The sequence below is a fragment of the Temnothorax nylanderi genome, unplaced genomic scaffold, assembly GCF_030848795.1.
Source record: "Temnothorax nylanderi isolate EJ_2023f unplaced genomic scaffold, tnyl_v1.0 TNYL_tig0057_pilon, whole genome shotgun sequence".
NCBI lineage: Eukaryota > Metazoa > Arthropoda > Insecta > Hymenoptera > Formicidae > Temnothorax > Temnothorax nylanderi.
Window position 1 is genome coordinate 252669 of NW_027249119.1, and position 18489 is coordinate 271157.

The window sequence follows — 18489 nt, forward strand, 5'->3', positions numbered from 1 at the left end:
ACGATGCAAATACAAATAGGTCAACGATGGGCGATAAATCCATTTTCAGCGATCTGTATAATTCGCGAGAAACTTCGAAGTCGAATTTCACGTGTAATTGAAAGTATAATAAAAAAAAATCTGTGATATTCGGTAAAGTCTTATAGTAACTTGGCTAACTTCGTTTTCATCAGTTTTCATTGACCCATGGCGAATTGAATTTTCCCGCGCGCACGTCGATAGATGTTCGATTATCGATTCCCGCGCGATATTTTTTTTAAACGCGCGACCGACGGTATCAACAAGTAAGGAGAGGCATGATCAACAACGGCATGAATGTCGCGTTTGTGCTAGCGATGTTACCGAATCATATCGAGATATGATGTGAAACGCCAATACATTGGATAATTTAATAACATTAAAGAAATACAGGCGCTATCCCTCTATGGCACCTTCGCGCGTTTCCCAACTCCGACAAACGCCAACTTCACGCGTTACATTTTTCTACGCACGCGTGAATTTGCATTTGTATATAGGAGCGTACGTACAATATACATGTGTTTACCACATTGTCCCGATAAGCGCCTAAATTCACGCGTTAGGGCATCAATGACCCCGTGTATACATACGCACATATATGTACGTTCTACGACACACATTTGTGCTACCAAAGGCCTAAGTGGAAAAATCAGTTCTGCATTCCTTGCTCCGTGAAAATTGCTTGGCACGCACCGAGATGTGCGACGCGTCGGCGGATACCAGCCCGACAAGAAACAGCGAAACGACGTACAGCAGACGCGAAAATCACTCTCGTCGCGTCTCGCGCTCTCGCGTCGATCGGCCTGTCTCGATTTGAAAGCGTTCGAACCGTATGTACCGCGGCGCGAGACCGCGAGGTTAGGTTAGACGGGACGGTTCGGCTGAATCAACAGCCGTCTACGAGCAATTGACGCACGTCGCTGTCGGTGGCCAGGTTGTTGTTATATCGTTGTCGTCGCGACTCGCGAGACGCAGTCGTCGGGTGATTGTCGAGGGCGTCGGAGCGAAAACAGTCTCATTTGCGTTTCCTATACCGCAACCTTGATTGCATATTGCATCTCCTGCGGCAACCTTCATCGCGTCTCCTGCGGCAACCTTCATTACGAGCGGCACCCCGGCGAGATGGGCATCTGGGAAATAATCGATTTCGCGTCGCTTGGTAAATCCTCGCTTCCGCAGCAAAGTGCGCTTCTCGTCGTCCCGATCGATATCGATTCTCGCTTTCTGTTGCTTCCATATGCTTTCATCGCGCGCGTGCGCGCGCTCTCGGGGAACATTACATCCCGACGTGTTGAATGCCAATTTCTGTTAATACTCTGAAAAACCAGCCGAAGATTATAAGAACAATAAATACAATTTTTAAATAAAGAATAGATGAATATAATTTTTGGTAAATGCGCTCACATCTCACCTTGTTCAAACAACTCGCTGTTGGCGGTAGAATCGGACACGTTAAATAACAAGTTTGAATTTCGAGACTAAAATCGAATCTCTGTGCAGTGTTTATAAAGCGTGATATCTTTTTATTTATATGATATTATAATTATAATATGTTTCAATTATTTCATATTTGCGAGATACAAGACGAATCGATAAGTCGCGAAATATCGTAGATCGAATATCATTAATGTCCTCGAACGTAACTTGCGTAATAACTGTTTGCGTCGATTTGATATGACATGTAAATTATATGTAAATTAACGAAGGAGACAGGATAATTATTAATAATTATATCGCACAGGATAACAAGATAGCTATTAATAATTATATCGAACGCGAAGCTACGTAAGTGCTGGTCTGCAATCTTGCTTTAAAGGGTATTTAAGTTCTAAGCCGTAAGAAATGGACCAATCACAATGGAATGTGAGGAGAATACTCGATTGTGATTGGTCAATTTCTTACGGCTTAGAGCTTAAATACCCTTTAAAGCAAGGTTGTAGACCAGCACTAATGAGACTTTTACAAGCTTCAGGGCCTTAAATTCGAAAGACATCGCAAAATGAAATAGCTTAAAGATATTTTACTTTTTAAAACTACATCTTCTGATTCTTGATGATATTTTCGCTAGAAATCTAAAAATCATTAGTTTTATTTTGAGAAATGATTATTGCGAGTCCCTGATGATAAGTTGCACGATGATAAGTTCGCTAATAAATATTTGATAACGAGATCGTGCCTTGTCTTCTCAAACTATGTCAACTGAACGACGAGTATGATTTGTGGTCATAACCGTGCGCGATAATATTATCTAATTGCATACGATTCTTATCGCATTGTTAACTTAACGCGGAATTTTAATTACGTTTCGCAAACACGAAGATTTTTTGTGTTACGTGCAACGTCAGATATCGTTGCATGAAGATACGTCTCTACATCGCGTGTCATATCGTCACAATTATTTTTGCAATCAAATCTATTACAGTTAAATTCGAGCTACGAAGTTATAAATATTCGTAATACAATGCATTGTTAATGAATTGAAAATCGCCGATTGTTTTTCTTACATTTGAAACAATTGTTTTCAGAATGCGCGCGAAACGTTGGTTCTTTCGATAAGTTACATCATTAGTTGTATCGAACTCTACGAGATTTCGCGCGTATGGTCGTATCGAACTCTGCGAGATTTCGCGCGCAATAATTGCGACCAATCGGGTCGAATGAGACACGCAGCGCGGGATAATTAATTGTAATTGCAATGTATTGGCTGAAATTGTATTGAGGGTGAAATTTGAAAACAGTTCGAAGAAAGAGTAACAAAACTAACTAAAAAAATTAAATTAAATATTGTTATATATGATTATATATGGTTTAATTTTGTCTCGCGGTATATACATACATACATGTAAATATGATATATTTGTATCATATATGATACGTGTATAAATATGATGTAATGTATCTGGCAAATTGATAAACGTTTCTTATTTCTTATCACTATCATTATCCGCGTATTTAAATAAAATTATATTATATATACATTAACAAAGTTACACTTTATGCTTAAATTTTTATACAAATTATTTTGTTGTCTGCGAATTTCTTATATGTCACAATAAGCTGATGCCGGCTGACGGAATGTACCGTTTTGCAGACGCGGATATTCAGGAGCTGATAAGGGAAAGCGCGACGGTGCGCGAGAACTCGTACTCGCCGTACAGCAAATTCAAGGTCGGCGCCGCGGTGCGATGCGCCGACGGTAGCATCACGCGGGGCTGCAACGTGGAGAACGCATCCTTCCCGGCGGGCGTGTGCGCCGAGACCACGGCGATCGCGCGGGCCGTGTCCGAGGGCAAGCAAAAGTTCACGGCGTTGGCTGTGGTGGCCGACCAGGAGAGCACCACGTTCACCACGCCGTGCGGGGTGTGCAGGCAGTTCATGTCCGAGTTCGGCGACAACATACCCATCTACCTGTCGAGGACCGACATGAAGAAAGTTCTACGGACTAAGGTGAACGAACTGTTGCCGCTCTCGCCGTTCCGCACGAACGACACGGAGACTTCGTAATTTATCCGTCGGCGACGCTCGAACAATACGGAGGCTACAACGAAAAGCGGTGAACTTTTTCTATGTACTTAATTAGAATATTCATCCAGACCTGAACATTGTAAATCTTGTTACATGTATGAATCGGCGTATTAACACGAGTCTTTATTTCCATGAAATTGAGATCGATCGTATTATTTACAATGACGTGATACATGTGGATATAGATTAGTTGTTTAAAGTGATCACAATAACACTGGAACGAAAGTATACTCTTGCTGCAATCTTGTTTCTCCGAAAAGAAAAAAAAACATGATTTTATATGCGAGACATTATCGTTGATTATTAACCAAACATTTTTAATGTACGCGATACGCCAGCATACATCTTGCTCGCTGTGACTTGTTACTCCATTATATACAAATAACACAATAACATATTATATGTATATACAAATAATACAATAACATATTATATGTATACATCTTGTGAGATTATCGTGGAATTGCAAACATAATGATTTCGCAAAGTTATAAATGCAAAAATACACGATTAATATGCTTATGGGACTTCACCTTTGATGAGAAGATTCGGTCTCTCGTTTACCAAAAAGGGCACCTGTAATAATATGCAGCAATGAGATCGACGTCTCCACGTTTTTATATAATTTATATACAATTGTCTCTTGTAAAATCAGAATAAACTCTAAGTAAGTTGTTTATATAATATGAAAAAAGATGCATATGTTGTAAATGATAAAAATAAATAACTGATGTTCCTGAAACTTTATAAATTATTACATACCATCCTATATAACATTGGCAAAGGTTTTCGTTATTTGTAGCCTGCTGAATCAATAGATCGACTTGTTGTCGGACGCTGAGAGTTTCCTCGTGCGAAAAGTCGCGTCCTGTTAACTTGTCTCTGACTCTCGTTATGATCGTCAAAGCTTTCTTATTCAGCGCTTCCGGTTGATTATTATCAGCTACGAACATTGCAAAAGCGAAGGCTGTAGATGTCATGGTAAAAAAAGTATTTGTCATAAATGATTTATATATATATATAATTTTTTGTTAAGTTTGATCAATTTTTATTAATATCTTTATATATGTCATTAATAATAAAAGATATGTTGCGTCATACAACCCAACACTAAATATTAATACAGATTTAGAAGCAATTATGTTGCAAGCTACGTGACGATGTTAAGTGAAAATTGATTTAAAGATGTAATTACCTTTACCTCCATTTTCGATGCTACACGGCACACCCTTCTTTGGTAATGTGGCGGTAAGAGAATCGAGCATATCGCCGTGTTCCTGACTGCTGCTGGCGCTCATGCCCTGAGCATCCGATCGTTTGCTCTTAGGCACCGCATTGTCCATCAATCTCCAATTGAGGAGCGGATCGTAAACGAACGCTTCCAGAACTGCCATTAGACTGTCCTTGTTTCGATGCAACACGGACATCACGGACTCGCAGGTCCTTCTATACGTTCCTTCGATTCCAGTCACCTCCATTGCGTTGATCAACATTCTCGTCAGACGGAACGGTATCTTCTCCGGGAACTTCTCGCGCGTCATCGCCACCTCGAAGCAATCTCCGAAATCGATGTGCAATATCTTACCACTGAGACGGTCCAGCATCAAGTTAGACGGATGACGATCACCGAGACCGAGTATGTATCCCACCATTGACATCACAGCCAGAGAGCGCGTGTAATTTGTCCTACGATCGAACCACACTTCGCTCGACGGTGACTTTAGCCACAAAAGTCGCGCTAGGTCGTCGCCATGAGTATGCTCAAGTGCATGCTCAAACACTTCAACTTTTTGCATAAGCATTAGATGATCATAGTCAGGTGCCATCTAAAAAAAAAATAATAATATAGATATTAGAAAGTAACGCATGTCTGTTGCTCTATATGAAAGCAATCAATTTATAATCGAGTCCCAGGTTTGATTCCGACCTTTCCATATGCCTCAGTTTTATGAGGTTGATTGGAAAGATTGAGAGAAGGAATACACGACATGAATAACCCGTTTTAGAAATCTATATTTCAATATGAATATGAAATAGACGTGAGAACAGAAAATATGTCATGTCGTGCAATGTATGCTAGAAAAACTAGTCCTTAAAAATTTATAAAGCCCACTCACTCGTAACATTATCCTGTGTTCGATATTCAGTAATATCTTCTTCTTTTCTCTGTAGTCTCTAATAAGCGTATGAAGCGTATCACAATGCGGCACCCAACCAATGAGACCACTGTTTGTAGACAATGGAATCACAGCGTATCTCTAAAGAATCACAGCATGAGTCACATGTTTCTCTAATAATTATAATTATAATATATTATAAACCAAATTCTTACTTGAATAGTGAGGTTTCTTCGGAAGGTATCCGGATCGTGTAACAAAAGAGTGTTCACTAAACCGAACAACTGCATTACCCTTTCATCTTGTCTTAGATCCTCGTGACCTTTCAATAAGAACATATAATCCTTACCGTTGCTACCTGCAAAATACACGTTAAAGTAAATTTATGTTATCCATATATTTCGCCTAATCAAAATGTTTTAATTTACTTCCAAATAGTAGCTGACCTTTAATACACAACTTTCTTGGCCTCTGTTTGCTAGTTATCACCTGCATGGAGCTATGAATACTTGCTATTCTCACGATAGGGTGGCCAGGGTTGTAGCTTCCCGGCACAGCCAACTCCAAGTCTCTACAGATGAGCAATTTCGGGCTAACGTATTGCAGTTCCAAGCTGGTCAGTTGCGGCAACTGTCGCGATATCCTCCGGAACACGTGATAATACAAATCCCAAGCTTGATTCAAATCTCTCACGTTTCGAGATGCTTTATATCTGTGACACCATTCCTGCGCTTCCATTAAATCCCTTCCGTAAGCTTGATTGAAGGAGGTTTCTTTTAGAGTTTGCGGCCCTCTTTCGAGCATGGCGTGTAAGGGCTCCAGCGTGTCAAACATGCCTCTAACGTTCCTCTCTCCAAAGTATAATCTGCTGGCCTCTTCCAAGCCCTCGTGCCACAATTCGTGCCACAAGATCGCGACCCTGATGAGCTCGTCGCTCGCCATCATGGCCTGCTGGACCAACGTCGGACTGTGCTCACACATGCTCTTCAGGATTTTGTTAGCCGCGGTCTTTCTCGCGTGACTGGCACTCTTCGAAGCTACTGTCAATGGGTAAACCAAAGCCTGAGGATGCGTCTTTCCTATATCTATGAGAAGATGATGTATGCAGCGGCCGACCAGTGCCCTGGGAGTGTCGATTCTGGCTATAAGTTGCGGAATCACTTGCAGCCAAGTGTTTATCTCTATTAATCGTATGCCTTCGACAACAGCGTCGTACACCTCCGGCCACTGGCCGTAATCGAACCAGAGCGTGAGCAAGCGGAGGGTGTCTTGCAGGGAGTTGCCATCCGACAAGTTGATGGATCTGAAAAATCCCTCCACAGCTGGGACAGTAAATTGAGATATATATTGCGAGCTGGAAAGATTATTGCGCGTTCCGTTGCCCGGTGCAGTCTCCGCGGGCGCAGATTCACTACCTTGCTGATGCTTGTAAAACAATACGGTCTCGTAATTGGTGTAGGCGAAGGCGTGCCAAGCTTTATACCACGTGGGATCGTGCTCCGTCGCCGCGGCGTAGTAAGATAGTACCGCAGGAATAGAATGCTCATTTATACCCTGTAAGGACTCCAGCCACTCGCCAAGCTTGAGGTAGCATCTGGCGAGCAATCTCTTTTTGCTCTCGTGCTGTTTCTCGTCTTCTTGATTTATTACTGCTGCTGTTGTCGGCTGCAAGTAGGTTTGCACGAATCGCTGCAGCTGACTATAAGCCTCCTCGCGTTTATTGGCGACCCACAAGTGCTTGCAATAAGCAAAGGTCACCTGGGGATGAGTAGTTGGCAGCGGCTGGTCCGGAGTTGAGGATGGATCCGTGCCCATCAACATCACCAGCGTCTTGTGACACAGCATCAAACTGCCGCTCTTCCGGCAGAGACTGGCATATTTAAGCCACGTGTACATGTCGTCGTGCGGCGAGACTACCAGCGTGTGCACCTGTATGATCTTCTGCCAGTCCTCTACGATCTTCTGCCCACCTTGAAGCCTTTCCCACCACATGGCCTTGATGGCCGCTCTACGTTCGGGCACCAGCTTAAACTGAATCACCTCCTCTAATTCCGCCAACTTCTGCACCTCCACCATGGCGTTGTACGCCCGCTGGTAACTCTCGCCAGCCATGGCAGTCAGTTCGGTGTCCAACAGATCTCTAGCGGTATCGATGAACTGATGCGCGACGTTGTACTGTTCGTCGTGGATCGCCAGTACGGCTCTGTAAAACGCTCCGTCTTGAGTATCCTTGGGTATCAGCAAAACGTACTTCTGCATGCTTTCCCACTGACCCAAGCCCCACGCCGCGGCCGCTGCCATTCTCGACATTCTCTGCTTGTTATCGTCGCTCTGATTCGTCCATTGCTTCGTAGCGACCTCGTGCAATTGGCCCCACTCGCCGAGAGCCTCCAGACAACGCATCTGCCCCAAGGTAGATTCCACGTCCGCGGAATCGCTCTCCAGACGTTCCTGGTACAGCTGCAACGCCTTGTCCCAGTTGTGAAGCTTCTCGTACCAGCGTATTTGAACCTTGAGATCCTGCTGGTTGTGATTCATCACATATTCCAGCAGGCCCTCGGCCGCCTCTTTCTGTTGAAGTTTGTTATTAATGGAAATTAGGGACTCAAACACGCTACTGTTTCTACTCTTGTGGAACTCGTCCTCCTTGTAGTGCAACGCCTTTGCATACGCGCGACAATGCATCGCTGTGTCACCGAGAATCTTATTGTCCAACGGCAGGGGGCCTTTGTCACAATGCTCCATGAACTCTGCCAAATTCAAAATGGTCTGCGTCACCTCGGGAGGCAGGTCAGGTACCATCAATGCTTGATGCAGAGTCTGTATCAGTTCCAACCGGTGGTGCTCGACGAGTTCAGTCCAACACGAAACGAAGGCCGCGTTGAACAGATCGCGCGGTAACACAGCGTAAGTTTGCGCCAGCGCCCAGCATGATCTCAAAGCCGGAGACGGGGATTCCTTGAGCAGACCGATCGAGAAGCACCGCAGCCACTCGAGCCAGTCGTCCTTGGACACTCGTCGCGTCGCCGTCCACGCCTTCTGCAAGTTCGAGGCCGACACATTCAGCTTCTTGATCGTCGTCGTTTCCGAGGGCGTTAAGGAGAGCTCGCGATTCTTGTTGCGCGAGTGTCGCATCCTCATCAGCAGGAAATCCTCACCATCTGCCGCGGTCGAGTCCGTGAGTATCTTATCCACTAGAACGTCGTATCGTGAATTGACTATCTTGTGTTTCGTCATAACTTTCTGAACTAACACAATGAAAATCTGATACTTCTTGCCCAGCTGCATCACGACAGCGCAGAGCGTGTCCATGGCCGTGCCCCTTAGTTCCGGGCACTGGTCCAACGTACGTACCAGAGTGTGAACGATTCGCGATGCGAAATCCATAAAATCCAGCGTGTCCGCGAGGAGATCGACCGTCTCGAGAGCGACTTTGTTCACGGCTATCGGGCAGTCGTTCGCGTAGAACAGCTTCACGATCGGCGGAAGCACGAGATGCAGATAATTGTCCAGATTGTTCCCGAATGTCTGTAGAGCCAGAAGCAGCTTTACCGTCACCGCGCGATCCTTGCTACTGTCGTGCGTCAGGACTCTCAGTATCGGCGGCATCAGCTGCGGCAGATAGATCTTGAACTCCGCGCCCAGGGCCATCGCGATCTGCTCCACTAAAAGTATCAACGTGCTCTGCAATGGGCTATTCACAGTCCAGAATTCTTTGATCAAGGTAAATATGTCGTCCAGGTAGTTGCGGATGTGTTGCTTCACGATGGCGATGAGAACGGCCAGCTGTTGGAACAAAAACTCACGGAAATTCATGTCCGCCGTGTGCACGACGTTCAGGAAACTCGGCATCACCTGAGAGATGTACGGCACGCACTTTATCCCGAGGCTCTTGAATATGAAGGTTACCGCTTGCACCACCATGGTGTGATGCTGGGACAAGGTCGGCTCGCGAATAATTCGCATAAGCGTCGTGATGGCGATCGCTGGATAAAATTCCTCCAGTGTGGACGGCGACATGTTCACCAGCATCTCACTGGTTGTCAAGTCCTGGGTGTTCTCCACATCACTCTTGGTGTCCGCCATCGAGGTGAGCGTGTCTAACTGGCAGTCGATTTGTCCAAGATTCATCTTGTGCTTGTAGGGATCCAACGCACCCAACTGCCCGAGCACTCTGATCGCCTCTCGCCTGATGATCGGCTGTTGCTCGGTTTTGAGGAAATTAATGAGAACGTCCAGCAGGGACGGATATTGCAGGTACGGTTTGACCACGTGCCCTGTACTACCGACCAACTGGCCAAACACCCACAAAGCTACTCCTCTTTTCTCGGGCGAACTGGCGTCCATCAACATTTCTAGCAATATCGACGACAGCTCCGACATCCACTGCTGCATCTCGGCACCGTTGACCTCCGCCAGATCACCAATCGCGCGCAGAACGGCCAGCACCACGCCAGGATTCGGATCGGATTCCTTCAACTTCGGGACAAGAACCTTCAGGATCGGCTCCATGTATGGTCGAACGAGTCTCGGCGCGGTCACGACCAAGTGATCCAACATTCGAGCGGCTTGCTCCTTGTTACGACCCATTCCCGAGTGCTCCAATTCCGTAAGAAATTGCACCAGAGTCTTCCTCAACGACGGCATAACGTAAGCGGGATTCAAGGTGCTGAGTCGTCCGACGGTACGAACTGCCAGTTCTCTTATTTCGAACATCTCGTCGTTCATGGCGATAAACAACGCGGACAAATTCTCCGCTTGCGCCAACTGGACGTCGAAGGAGTCATCCAACGACGCCAACACCCACAGACGAACGTCGGGATCTGTATCGGTTATTCCCACCACCAGCAATTTACCTAGAACTGTCGAGACGGTAGTGGTTACTGTGGGGCCAGACTGATTCAGTGTTAATCTCAATAATCTCGAGCACGTCTTCACAGCTTCCAATCGGACCTCTGCCTGTTCCGACGTTAAAAAGTGGTCCGCGCATCTCTTGACGAACTGCAACAGCGGATTATTGTCAAAGTTAAAGGTGCCCAGCGTTTTCAGTGCGAGTACCGTCGACGAGACGTCGTCCGCCGCGGAGTTAGGACTAGTCGCGGTCCACGGCGCGCCGGGATGTCTCAACGGCTTCTGCATCAAAACTTGCGACAGCATTCGCAAGAGACCCTGAGATATGTCCACCTGCAGAGACGGAATGCTGTGCGCCAGTTCTCTGAGCGCTGTGGTCAATATTGGGCTTAATCCAGTTTGAAACATGGGCTCCAGCAAATCCCTGACATCGGAAGCTATGACCTGCTTGACCGCGTGACTGAGCAAAGTGATGCAAACGAACACCGCGGGCTCGAGGGGGGTACGCTTCTTGCTCGGGGTTTCCTTAGACGGTAGCAAACTTTTGATCATCTCCATGATCTTCGGCAGGTACGGATTTATCGCGTCTTCCACCGCCACGGCTATAAACCCGATCGACGTAAAAGCGGCGTAGCGATCTTTCTCGCGACTGCGCAGGATCAGCAAAAGGTACGCCAGGGACTCCTTCAAATGATCCTTTATGAACTTTTCTTTATTAAATGCGGCGAGCCTCGGCAACAACATCATGAGGGCGTGCTGAATATGCGGATTCCTAGATATCTTTTGATTCATAACGTCATTGTAAATTTCGTCCAGTCTCTCCTGCATCAAGCATCTGCAAACGGTCGACTCGTGCGCCGGATACAACGTGTGTTGAGACGCGGTGGCGTTCTGGCCGGACACGGCCCATTTGGATCCTATCGTCGTCTTTAAACGCGGCATCAAGGAAAGTATGTCGTTTTCATTTTGCGTAGAACCGTTCAGTCTTTCCATTAGAGCCTCATAGTTCCTTTCCCATTGGACGTTACTGCATCTCAGCAGCTCGTTTAGCACTAATAGCGAACCGTGTATCCTGTCGTCCCTGTTAATGCCCTTCTCCTTCGTGTGAACCTCCGCGAATCCATCTATTACCTCGTCGTAGCACTGTTTGTACCATTGCGACTTGTGCATCTGCTTGACAGTTTCCCTCTGAGCGGTGACCACCAAGGCCGCTCTCAAAGCTTCCACCGCGCCTTCCCGTACAGCGGGTTTAGGATCGTGTATAGCGTTGAATATCAACTCGAAAAATGGCGTAACTTGTTGGAAAAAGTACGTTGGCACGGAGACAGCGAGTTCTCTCAGGACGAGCACGGCGGCGTGTTTCCTGCCCTCGTGTCTATCCGCGCCAAGCCACTCGAAGGCACGTTTCACCTCGAATTCAACGTATTCGGCTGTATAAGTACCGGAGACTAGCGCCAACTTCCCGACAGTCTTCGCAGCTAATTGCATGACACCCACGTCGTTGGAAGGTATCAAATTTCTAAGATAGTTAGCAAATCGTACCGTCCGCGTATTAAAATTACCTACATCTGCCCCTATAAGGCAAACTATGGCTAATATACCGCCTTTCTTCTCGTTGATGTCAGAGGCGGATACCATTTCGAATATGTGATGATTGAATTCATCCATGAAAGCCGTGATCTCTTCCTGCGACGCCTCCCGCAGTTCCCTCTTGACGTACAGGCACAGGTCACGTGCCGCCTTGTGACGTGCCTCCTCATTTCTCGACTTAAGTCGCTGGACAAACTGCTGCATCAGCATGTTCGACATTGTTTTACCGTTGGATGTATAAATCAGGGTGTAAAACATAGCAGTCCGGATTCCATTGGATTCCTCTCATCTGACGCCCTGAAAAAGAATCATTCTCGTATTCTCGATCGTTTCACGCTAGACCGTCATTTATGGTCACTTACAGGGGACGACAGCAACGATAAAATCTATACATTAAATGCACCAATGCCTGAACACATATCTATATCTGGATATTTTCATTATTTTAGTCTTTAAATAAGTTATAACGCGAATTAAAATCAAAGAATCAAAGATAAAAATATGTTTCTTGTATTTTTATCTTTGATTTTAGTTGCGGTTCACTTGACGCTACAAATGCTTCAAAGCATTCCTCTTCTCTTTCCTTTCAATGAAGAAAGAAGAAGAAGAAGAACGCTCCAAAGCATTTGTAGCGTCAAGTATTTAGACCGCAGCCTTTAATTCGCGTTAGACTTATTTAAAAACTAAAGTGATAAAGGTGTACAGACATAGGTCTTAAGTGTACATCCCGGCATTGGTACATTTATCTTACGTTCGCACTTACTTGGCACTATATGGATTTCTTTTTGCGACACAGCATTGTCGCCAGCAATCTAAATGCCTCCATTCTCGCAGCGAAAAACGGCTTCGGCGTGTCCTCATCCATACAGATGTAGAGTTAATTCAATATATACAATCCCATGTCTGTGATCCCCGGCGTTCTCCGTGTCTCACAACACCATGTCGTCTCTCGCTCGTCATCCGCTAACGAGCAACGAAGTTGCGTAGCTTCGTTGCGTAACTCAGACGTCACTCTCGTTATGTCCTGCGACAATTATTGGGAAAACAAATATTTTTTTTTTCCAGATGCGTGTGAGAATTATAACCTCCAGAAACAAAGATGCCGCACTGGCTATACTGGCTGGCGCCACTGTCGCAAAATTAGATGAGGTTAGATTAAAGATTAGGTTGAAGTTGGCAACAACATGACGTTTTCAATCAAACTCGCTATTCTTCCGTTCGTAAACTTCATCCTTTTTACTCAAAATGGTGCCGATTCATCCAAATGTCTTATTTGTATGTTTTATTTAGTAAAACATACAAAAAAATATAAATAATAAAATTAGAACGATTTCAAAGAATTGCTTGATCGACAATTTATTCAGCCAGCAGAATTGTTTGAAGTAAAATTCCGAACTACATAATTTCCTATATTTTTGTTCTATATCTGTTAAACAACGAAATTCTATTTACAGGTTAGTTAATTGAATACTCGCGAGCATCGACATATACTACGTTTACGCGAGCGTTACTTCTGCAGTAACATACAATAATTCCTCCGCGTAAACGCGATTTTCTTTCGCATAAACGGAATTTTGTAGTAACCGCGTAAACGAATGAATTATCGTAAGTTACTACAGAAGTAACGCTCGCGTAAACGTAGTAATATACTATTATGGCTGCGGTCCACTTGACGCTACAAATGCTTTGAAGCGTTCTTTTTCTCCTTCTGTCTTCATTGAAAGAAAGGAGAAGAGGAATGCTTCGAAGCATTTGTAGCATCAAGTGGACCGCAGCCTATGTCGATGCTCGCGAGCGTAAAAAGCTGCCTTTTTGTAATAAGTCCCGATCTACAATAGGTGTTTTAAGCCCAGCCTTAAGAAATTGTTCAATCACAGTTGAATTTGAGGAGAATAATTGACTGTGATTGGTCAATTTCTTAATTGTAGACTGGTACTAATGCTAATGCTGGGTCTACAATGCGAGTCGCAAAGTCGTGAGTCGCAAGAATTGACCAATCACAGTCGAATTTGAAGAGAATAATCGACTGTGATTGGTCAATTCTTGCGACTCACGACTTTGCGACTCGCATTGTAGACCCAGCATAAGACTCCATAGACGCGGAAACGCCGTGCGGCAGAGTGCGTTGACCAATCAGAAGGCTGCCGCAAGTCGCCTCCGGCAAAATCAAAATTTGTTGATTGGTCAACGCACTCTGCCGCACGGCGTTGCCGCGTCTATGGAGTCTTAGCATAATTCTCAGCTGTCATTGGTCGATTTGCTTACGTTCTTTAATTTACTCCGGTCTAATGACGTGGCGTGCGCGAAGCGAAGCGTCGTTTCTCGGCACCGAAAAGCGCCTCTACGAATCTTCTCATCATAGGCTGTTTACACCTGGGAATCTGGGACTCCGGGAAACGCAAAGTCGCAAACAGTCGCGCAAAGAACGTAATGATCACCGAGGACTCTAGGATGACAAGCGGCCGTGGCGACGCGACGAACGAGCCGACGGCGAGGCGGTGAACGTGCGATAGAGTCTGTCGCGAGATCGACGCCGATCAACGCTGTCGTCGTGAAGGTGAACCACATTCCGGCCAAATCCCTCCTGTGTTCGACCCTGGTTCGACCGAATGCCGAACGCCGTCCGCCCCGTCACACGTTCGGTTCCGTGAATAAATTATGAGCGTGGACAGCGAGAACAAGTCGAGCGAGGCGCGAACGATCGCGCCGTACAGCGCGGAGAACGGCACCGACGGCGGTGTCGAGGGTGGTCCGGTGACGCCGGAGATGGTGCTCCGATTGCCCACCATCACGGACAGTATGTTCCCACTTGGAATTTAAATACCGCTGCCTAGCTAACTGGTTTTTCTCTCCTAATACTCGCTGCCTGTCAGATCATCTTTATGCATAACAATGTTTTTTTCAGAATATCTCTGCTCTCCCGAGGCCAATGTCTACGACATAGACTTTACAAGATTCCAGATTAGGGATCTGGAAACTGGCGCCGTACTGTTTGAGATAACAAAGCCTCCTGCTAGTGGTGCGTAACACGCTTTCGGACATCATACCTGTAATTTAGCACTTAAAGGACTCTGATAATGAAGAATCTGAAGTCTCGTTTAAATTTATAATGTCATTGTTCAATGTAATATTTGTTGTTGAATGAACGATTACAATATTACAATTAATTATTTAAATGTTTGCAATGTAAAATTGTGCAATATATGAAGTTTAATAAATACTTAATCCGGAAAACAAAGTATCAGTTCAAGTTTTAAATTTAAATCGAGCTTCAAATGTCAATTGCACATCTAAAATAATCGTTTTTAATTTTTCTTTACACCTTCCAGAATGCGATGTTCATCAAGAGCCGGAACCGGATTGCGAAGAACTCGGATCTGAGGATGCAAACACGGGACGCTTTGTGCGGTATCAATTCACGCCGCAATTTCTCAAGTTAAAGACGGTCGGAGCAACAATCGAATTTCTAGTAGGGCCTAAACCAATCAATAACTTTCGGATGATAGAACGGCACTTTTTCCGAGACAGATTGCTGAAAACCTTCGATTTTCAATTTGGATTTTGCATACCAAACAGCAAGAACACATGCGAACACATTTATGAGTTTCCAACATTGCCTGCGGATCTTGGTAAGTCACCAGAAGAAATTTCAAACATATTCGTCAATGTCTGAAATTGTCTGTAACGGCGAAGAATCGTAATTCTGAACAACGTGTGTGTGTTTCCAGTTTCCGAAATGATCGCGAATCCATTCGAGACGCGATCAGATTCATTTTATTTCGTCGACAATCAGCTTGTGATGCACAATAAGGCCGACTACGCATACAACGGTGGGCATACAACGCACGACGTATTATAATGTGCGGTTTGTTGATTAGTATATATATATATATATATATATATATATTGCAAGTGATATATAGAATTATAAAAGTATATCACAGTTACATGTTACTGCGGCAACGAGATGATCGGTCTGCACATTCGGCTAGCGTTTGACATTTTGTCTTTCGGCACAAAAACGAGCTTAAAAATTTATGCGCGGATCGGCACCGATCCACGAACACGCTAATATTGTTGTAATGGAAACGCTTTAATCTAAAGCTACACTTGATTTCTCGACAAATTGAACAGTTCCTATTTTTCTTTAGTATAAAACAGAACGGCTATTTATAAATTATATCGAATTATATCATTTATAATTATTATCAAATCAAAGTGATATTTAGTTTTATAGAATGTTTTAATGGCGCCTGTTCTTACGCGATGTATTCGCTAGCGGCGAGTATCGTTATTCAAAGCACATGTAGCACATTGACACACGTGGCCTCTGAGTGGAATTACATCTGGTTCCACGAGCTTTTCTAACATTTTAAGTAACAGCCTACACAATCCCCACACAACATGTGGGATAATATGTGCGATGGAGGGCAAACTGAATTAGGAATTGCGTCTTTCAACGCTCAACGGCGCTTTTCCACCGCAATTAATTAAACTTACAGTTTCTTTCCACTCTCTTACACGACTGCTATTGTTTGAATACTTTTCACATTATTCTATAATATTGTGGAGTTTATCCAAAATACACGTATATATATTTACAAAGGACATTTTGTGACTTTTTCTTTACATATTCATGAGTATCACAAGACCGAGCAATTGATAAAAGTTGTTAGAAGATCGACGAATTCGTTGGGTTTATCCGCGTGAACCCAGTGGCTCGCTCCATCGACGTAATGAAATTTCGCCGTGGGAAATAGCTTCTTGATCGCGCCGTGATCTTTCGCTTGAATGTAATCGCTATTGGAGCCGCCTATGAACAACGTAGGGCCGTCGTAGATCTTTGAGCCTACATTAGGAAATACAGCTATCTGAGTCGAGAATGCCTGCTCCAGCACCGGTAAATTAACTCGCCACTTGTACTTTCCCGACTCGGCTTCTACCAGGTTCGTCAGTATGAACTGGACAGACAATACAAAATGTGATTCTCTTATATCGAGCATGAAACAAGAAGAGAAACAGAAGAGAATGGTTACCTGACGCATTGAGCTAGATTTAATAGACTTAGCTAGTTGCTGGTCCACCGTTTTGCGCGCCTTCGACAAGCTGAGACTTCCGTCCACCATCACCAAACGCATGGCCTCGAAGATCCTCTCCATCTGCATGAGATTCGGGCTAGCTCTCACGGGAGACATATCGACGACCGCCAATTTCTCGATGTGTTGGGGAAAATTCAAAGCGGTGTACATAACGGCCGAACCACCCATACTGTGGCCAACCAGGACAGCTCTCTCAAAGCCTAGGTCGCTCAGGAGCTTGATCACATCCCCCGCCATGTCCTTGTACGACATGTTCGACGAATGTGGAGAATCACCATGATTTCTGGCGTCCACCGCTATGACCTATATATTCACTTTCTTAAGCGCAACACAAAGTTACCTTTATAGATACTAATAATGATCCAAGAAACGAAACGCGTAGTTGCTCTATGTTAAAAGACATTTGAAAAAAAATCCATTGTAATTTAAATTTAGTTGTTTCCTTCATAGATTACCGGAGACTCCAGAGAGAGCTACCTTACGCTTGGTCTTTTGGTGGATCGCTTTCGACAGCGAGTTCCAATTGTTTTTCGAGCCGAAGAGGCCGTGCATTATTATAATAGGTTCCTTCGCATCCTGCTCGTGCTCCTTCACCGACTCGTACGAAGTGTAGGCGAGTTTCACTGGCACGGTTCTTGAAAAAAAAAAAAAAAAGAGAACGGGAACAGGTTAGGAATCAGGCGCGCGAATTAATCGCGTTTCGCAGCGCGAATACCTACAACAGCAGGTTGCTGCGTAAACATTGGCGGCAGGAGGAGTGCAGGCTTTTAATCGAGCGAGGCAAGCCGGTGGGTTTTCTCCACGGAAGAAGAACCGCTAAATTTCGGCCCATCATTATATCAATTGGATGCCAATCGTTCGGACTCGCGCGTGTTCCCCTTTCTTCATCTAACAATCACACTAATCACAGAGGCCTCTGATAGCACACATGGTTTGCTATTTATAAATTCTCGTTAGCTAAAACTGATTTAGCACGCGCGCGCGCGCGCTTCAATGTTTATAACATATTAACATTATTCTCTCGCCTTTCGTCACAGTTTGCAACGTACGCGATACCTACGTGTCACTCGTGCATCCGATTCGTCCTCTCCTTATCAGAATTTGGACAAACCTTTCACATCCCAAAGCTTTAATTGAGTTCTCTCAGGGTCCATAAATACGGATCTATTATTTCATTACGTTAAAATATTTTATTAATATTAAATTTAATAATTTTAATAATTATTAAATTCTTAATAATTCTCTCATCTTTTTGTATTAATTTTCGTAGTTCCTTTATTTTTAATAAT

The 18489-nt window shown here is 44.6% G+C and overlaps 4 protein-coding genes across 7 annotated transcripts; 2 read left to right on the top strand and 2 right to left on the bottom strand.

Annotated features, from left to right (window-relative positions):
- Positions 1-531: 531 nt before the first annotated feature.
- On the top strand, positions 532-4285 carry LOC139773084 (cytidine deaminase). Of its 2 annotated transcripts, none has more exons than XM_071707313.1 (2): positions 532-1201; positions 3110-4285. In XM_071707313.1, the coding sequence occupies exons 1-2, from the start codon at positions 1141-1143 to the stop codon at positions 3520-3522; spliced, it is 474 nt and encodes a 157-aa protein (XP_071563414.1). In that variant the 5' UTR covers positions 532-1140; the 3' UTR covers positions 3523-4285. The 2 variants fall into 2 exon arrangements, with proteins under 2 accessions (XP_071563414.1, XP_071563415.1); XM_071707314.1 differs by having other exon boundaries at positions 541-1177.
- On the bottom strand, positions 2803-13242 carry Tor (serine/threonine-protein kinase Tor). Of its 3 annotated transcripts, XM_071707310.1 has the most exons (8): positions 12865-13242; positions 6107-12398; positions 5876-6018; positions 5661-5801; positions 4739-5369; positions 4306-4486; positions 4077-4119; positions 2803-3556 (listed from the first exon to the last, which is right to left on the bottom strand). In XM_071707310.1, the coding sequence occupies exons 2-7, from the start codon at positions 12357-12359 to the stop codon at positions 4104-4106; spliced, it is 7365 nt and encodes a 2454-aa protein (XP_071563411.1). In that variant the 5' UTR covers positions 12360-12398; positions 12865-13242; the 3' UTR covers positions 2803-3556; positions 4077-4103. The 3 variants fall into 3 exon arrangements, with proteins under 3 accessions (XP_071563411.1, XP_071563412.1, XP_071563410.1); XM_071707311.1 differs by lacking the exon at positions 2803-3556 and having other exon boundaries at positions 3646-4119; positions 4745-5369; XM_071707309.1 differs by lacking the exon at positions 2803-3556 and having other exon boundaries at positions 3646-4119.
- A 1207-nt stretch (positions 13243-14449) lies between these two features.
- Unc-119 (unc-119 lipid binding chaperone) lies at positions 14450-16709 on the top strand. The gene is made up of 4 exons (XM_071707334.1): positions 14450-14898; positions 15007-15120; positions 15431-15730; positions 15830-16709. The coding sequence occupies exons 1-4, from the start codon at positions 14760-14762 to the stop codon at positions 15958-15960; spliced, it is 684 nt and encodes a 227-aa protein (XP_071563435.1). The 5' UTR covers positions 14450-14759; the 3' UTR covers positions 15961-16709.
- On the bottom strand, positions 16642-18260 carry LOC139773089 (sn-1-specific diacylglycerol lipase ABHD11). The gene is made up of 4 exons (XM_071707333.1): positions 17920-18260; positions 17678-17834; positions 17138-17503; positions 16642-17062 (listed from the first exon to the last, which is right to left on the bottom strand). The coding sequence occupies exons 1-4, from the start codon at positions 18033-18035 to the stop codon at positions 16745-16747; spliced, it is 957 nt and encodes a 318-aa protein (XP_071563434.1). The 5' UTR covers positions 18036-18260; the 3' UTR covers positions 16642-16744.
- Positions 18261-18489: the final 229 nt, after the last annotated feature.

Excerpts from the sequence above, each read along its gene's own strand:
- Unc-119 (XM_071707334.1), top strand. The coding sequence starts at position 14,760 with ATGAGCGTGGACAGCGAGAACAAGTCGAGCGAGGCGCGAACGATCGCG. Across the intron at positions 15,121-15,430 it reads AACAAAGCCTCCTGCTAGTG|AATGCGATGTTCATCAAGAG; the intron begins GTGCGTAACACG and ends TACACCTTCCAG. Across the intron at positions 15,731-15,829 it reads AACATTGCCTGCGGATCTTG|TTTCCGAAATGATCGCGAAT; the intron begins GTAAGTCACCAG and ends GTGTGTTTCCAG.
- LOC139773084 (XM_071707313.1), top strand. The coding sequence starts at position 1,141 with ATGGGCATCTGGGAAATAATCGATTTCGCGTCGCTTGGTAAATCCTCG. Across the intron at positions 1,202-3,109 it reads ATCCTCGCTTCCGCAGCAAA|ACGCGGATATTCAGGAGCTG; the intron begins GTGCGCTTCTCG and ends ACCGTTTTGCAG.
- Tor (XM_071707310.1), bottom strand. The coding sequence starts at position 12,359 with ATGTTTTACACCCTGATTTATACATCCAACGGTAAAACAATGTCGAAC. Across the intron at positions 5,802-5,875 it reads GAAGAAACCTCACTATTCAA|AGATACGCTGTGATTCCATT; the intron begins GTAAGAATTTGG and ends GTGATTCTTTAG. Across the intron at positions 4,487-4,738 it reads CATCGAAAATGGAGGTAAAG|CTGATAATAATCAACCGGAA; the intron begins GTAATTACATCT and ends CAATGTTCGTAG.
- LOC139773089 (XM_071707333.1), bottom strand. The coding sequence starts at position 18,035 with ATGATGGGCCGAAATTTAGCGGTTCTTCTTCCGTGGAGAAAACCCACC. Across the intron at positions 17,504-17,677 it reads ACCAAAAGACCAAGCGTAAG|GTCATAGCGGTGGACGCCAG; the intron begins GTAGCTCTCTCT and ends GTGAATATATAG. Across the intron at positions 17,063-17,137 it reads AATCTAGCTCAATGCGTCAG|TTCATACTGACGAACCTGGT; the intron begins GTAACCATTCTC and ends TTGTCTGTCCAG.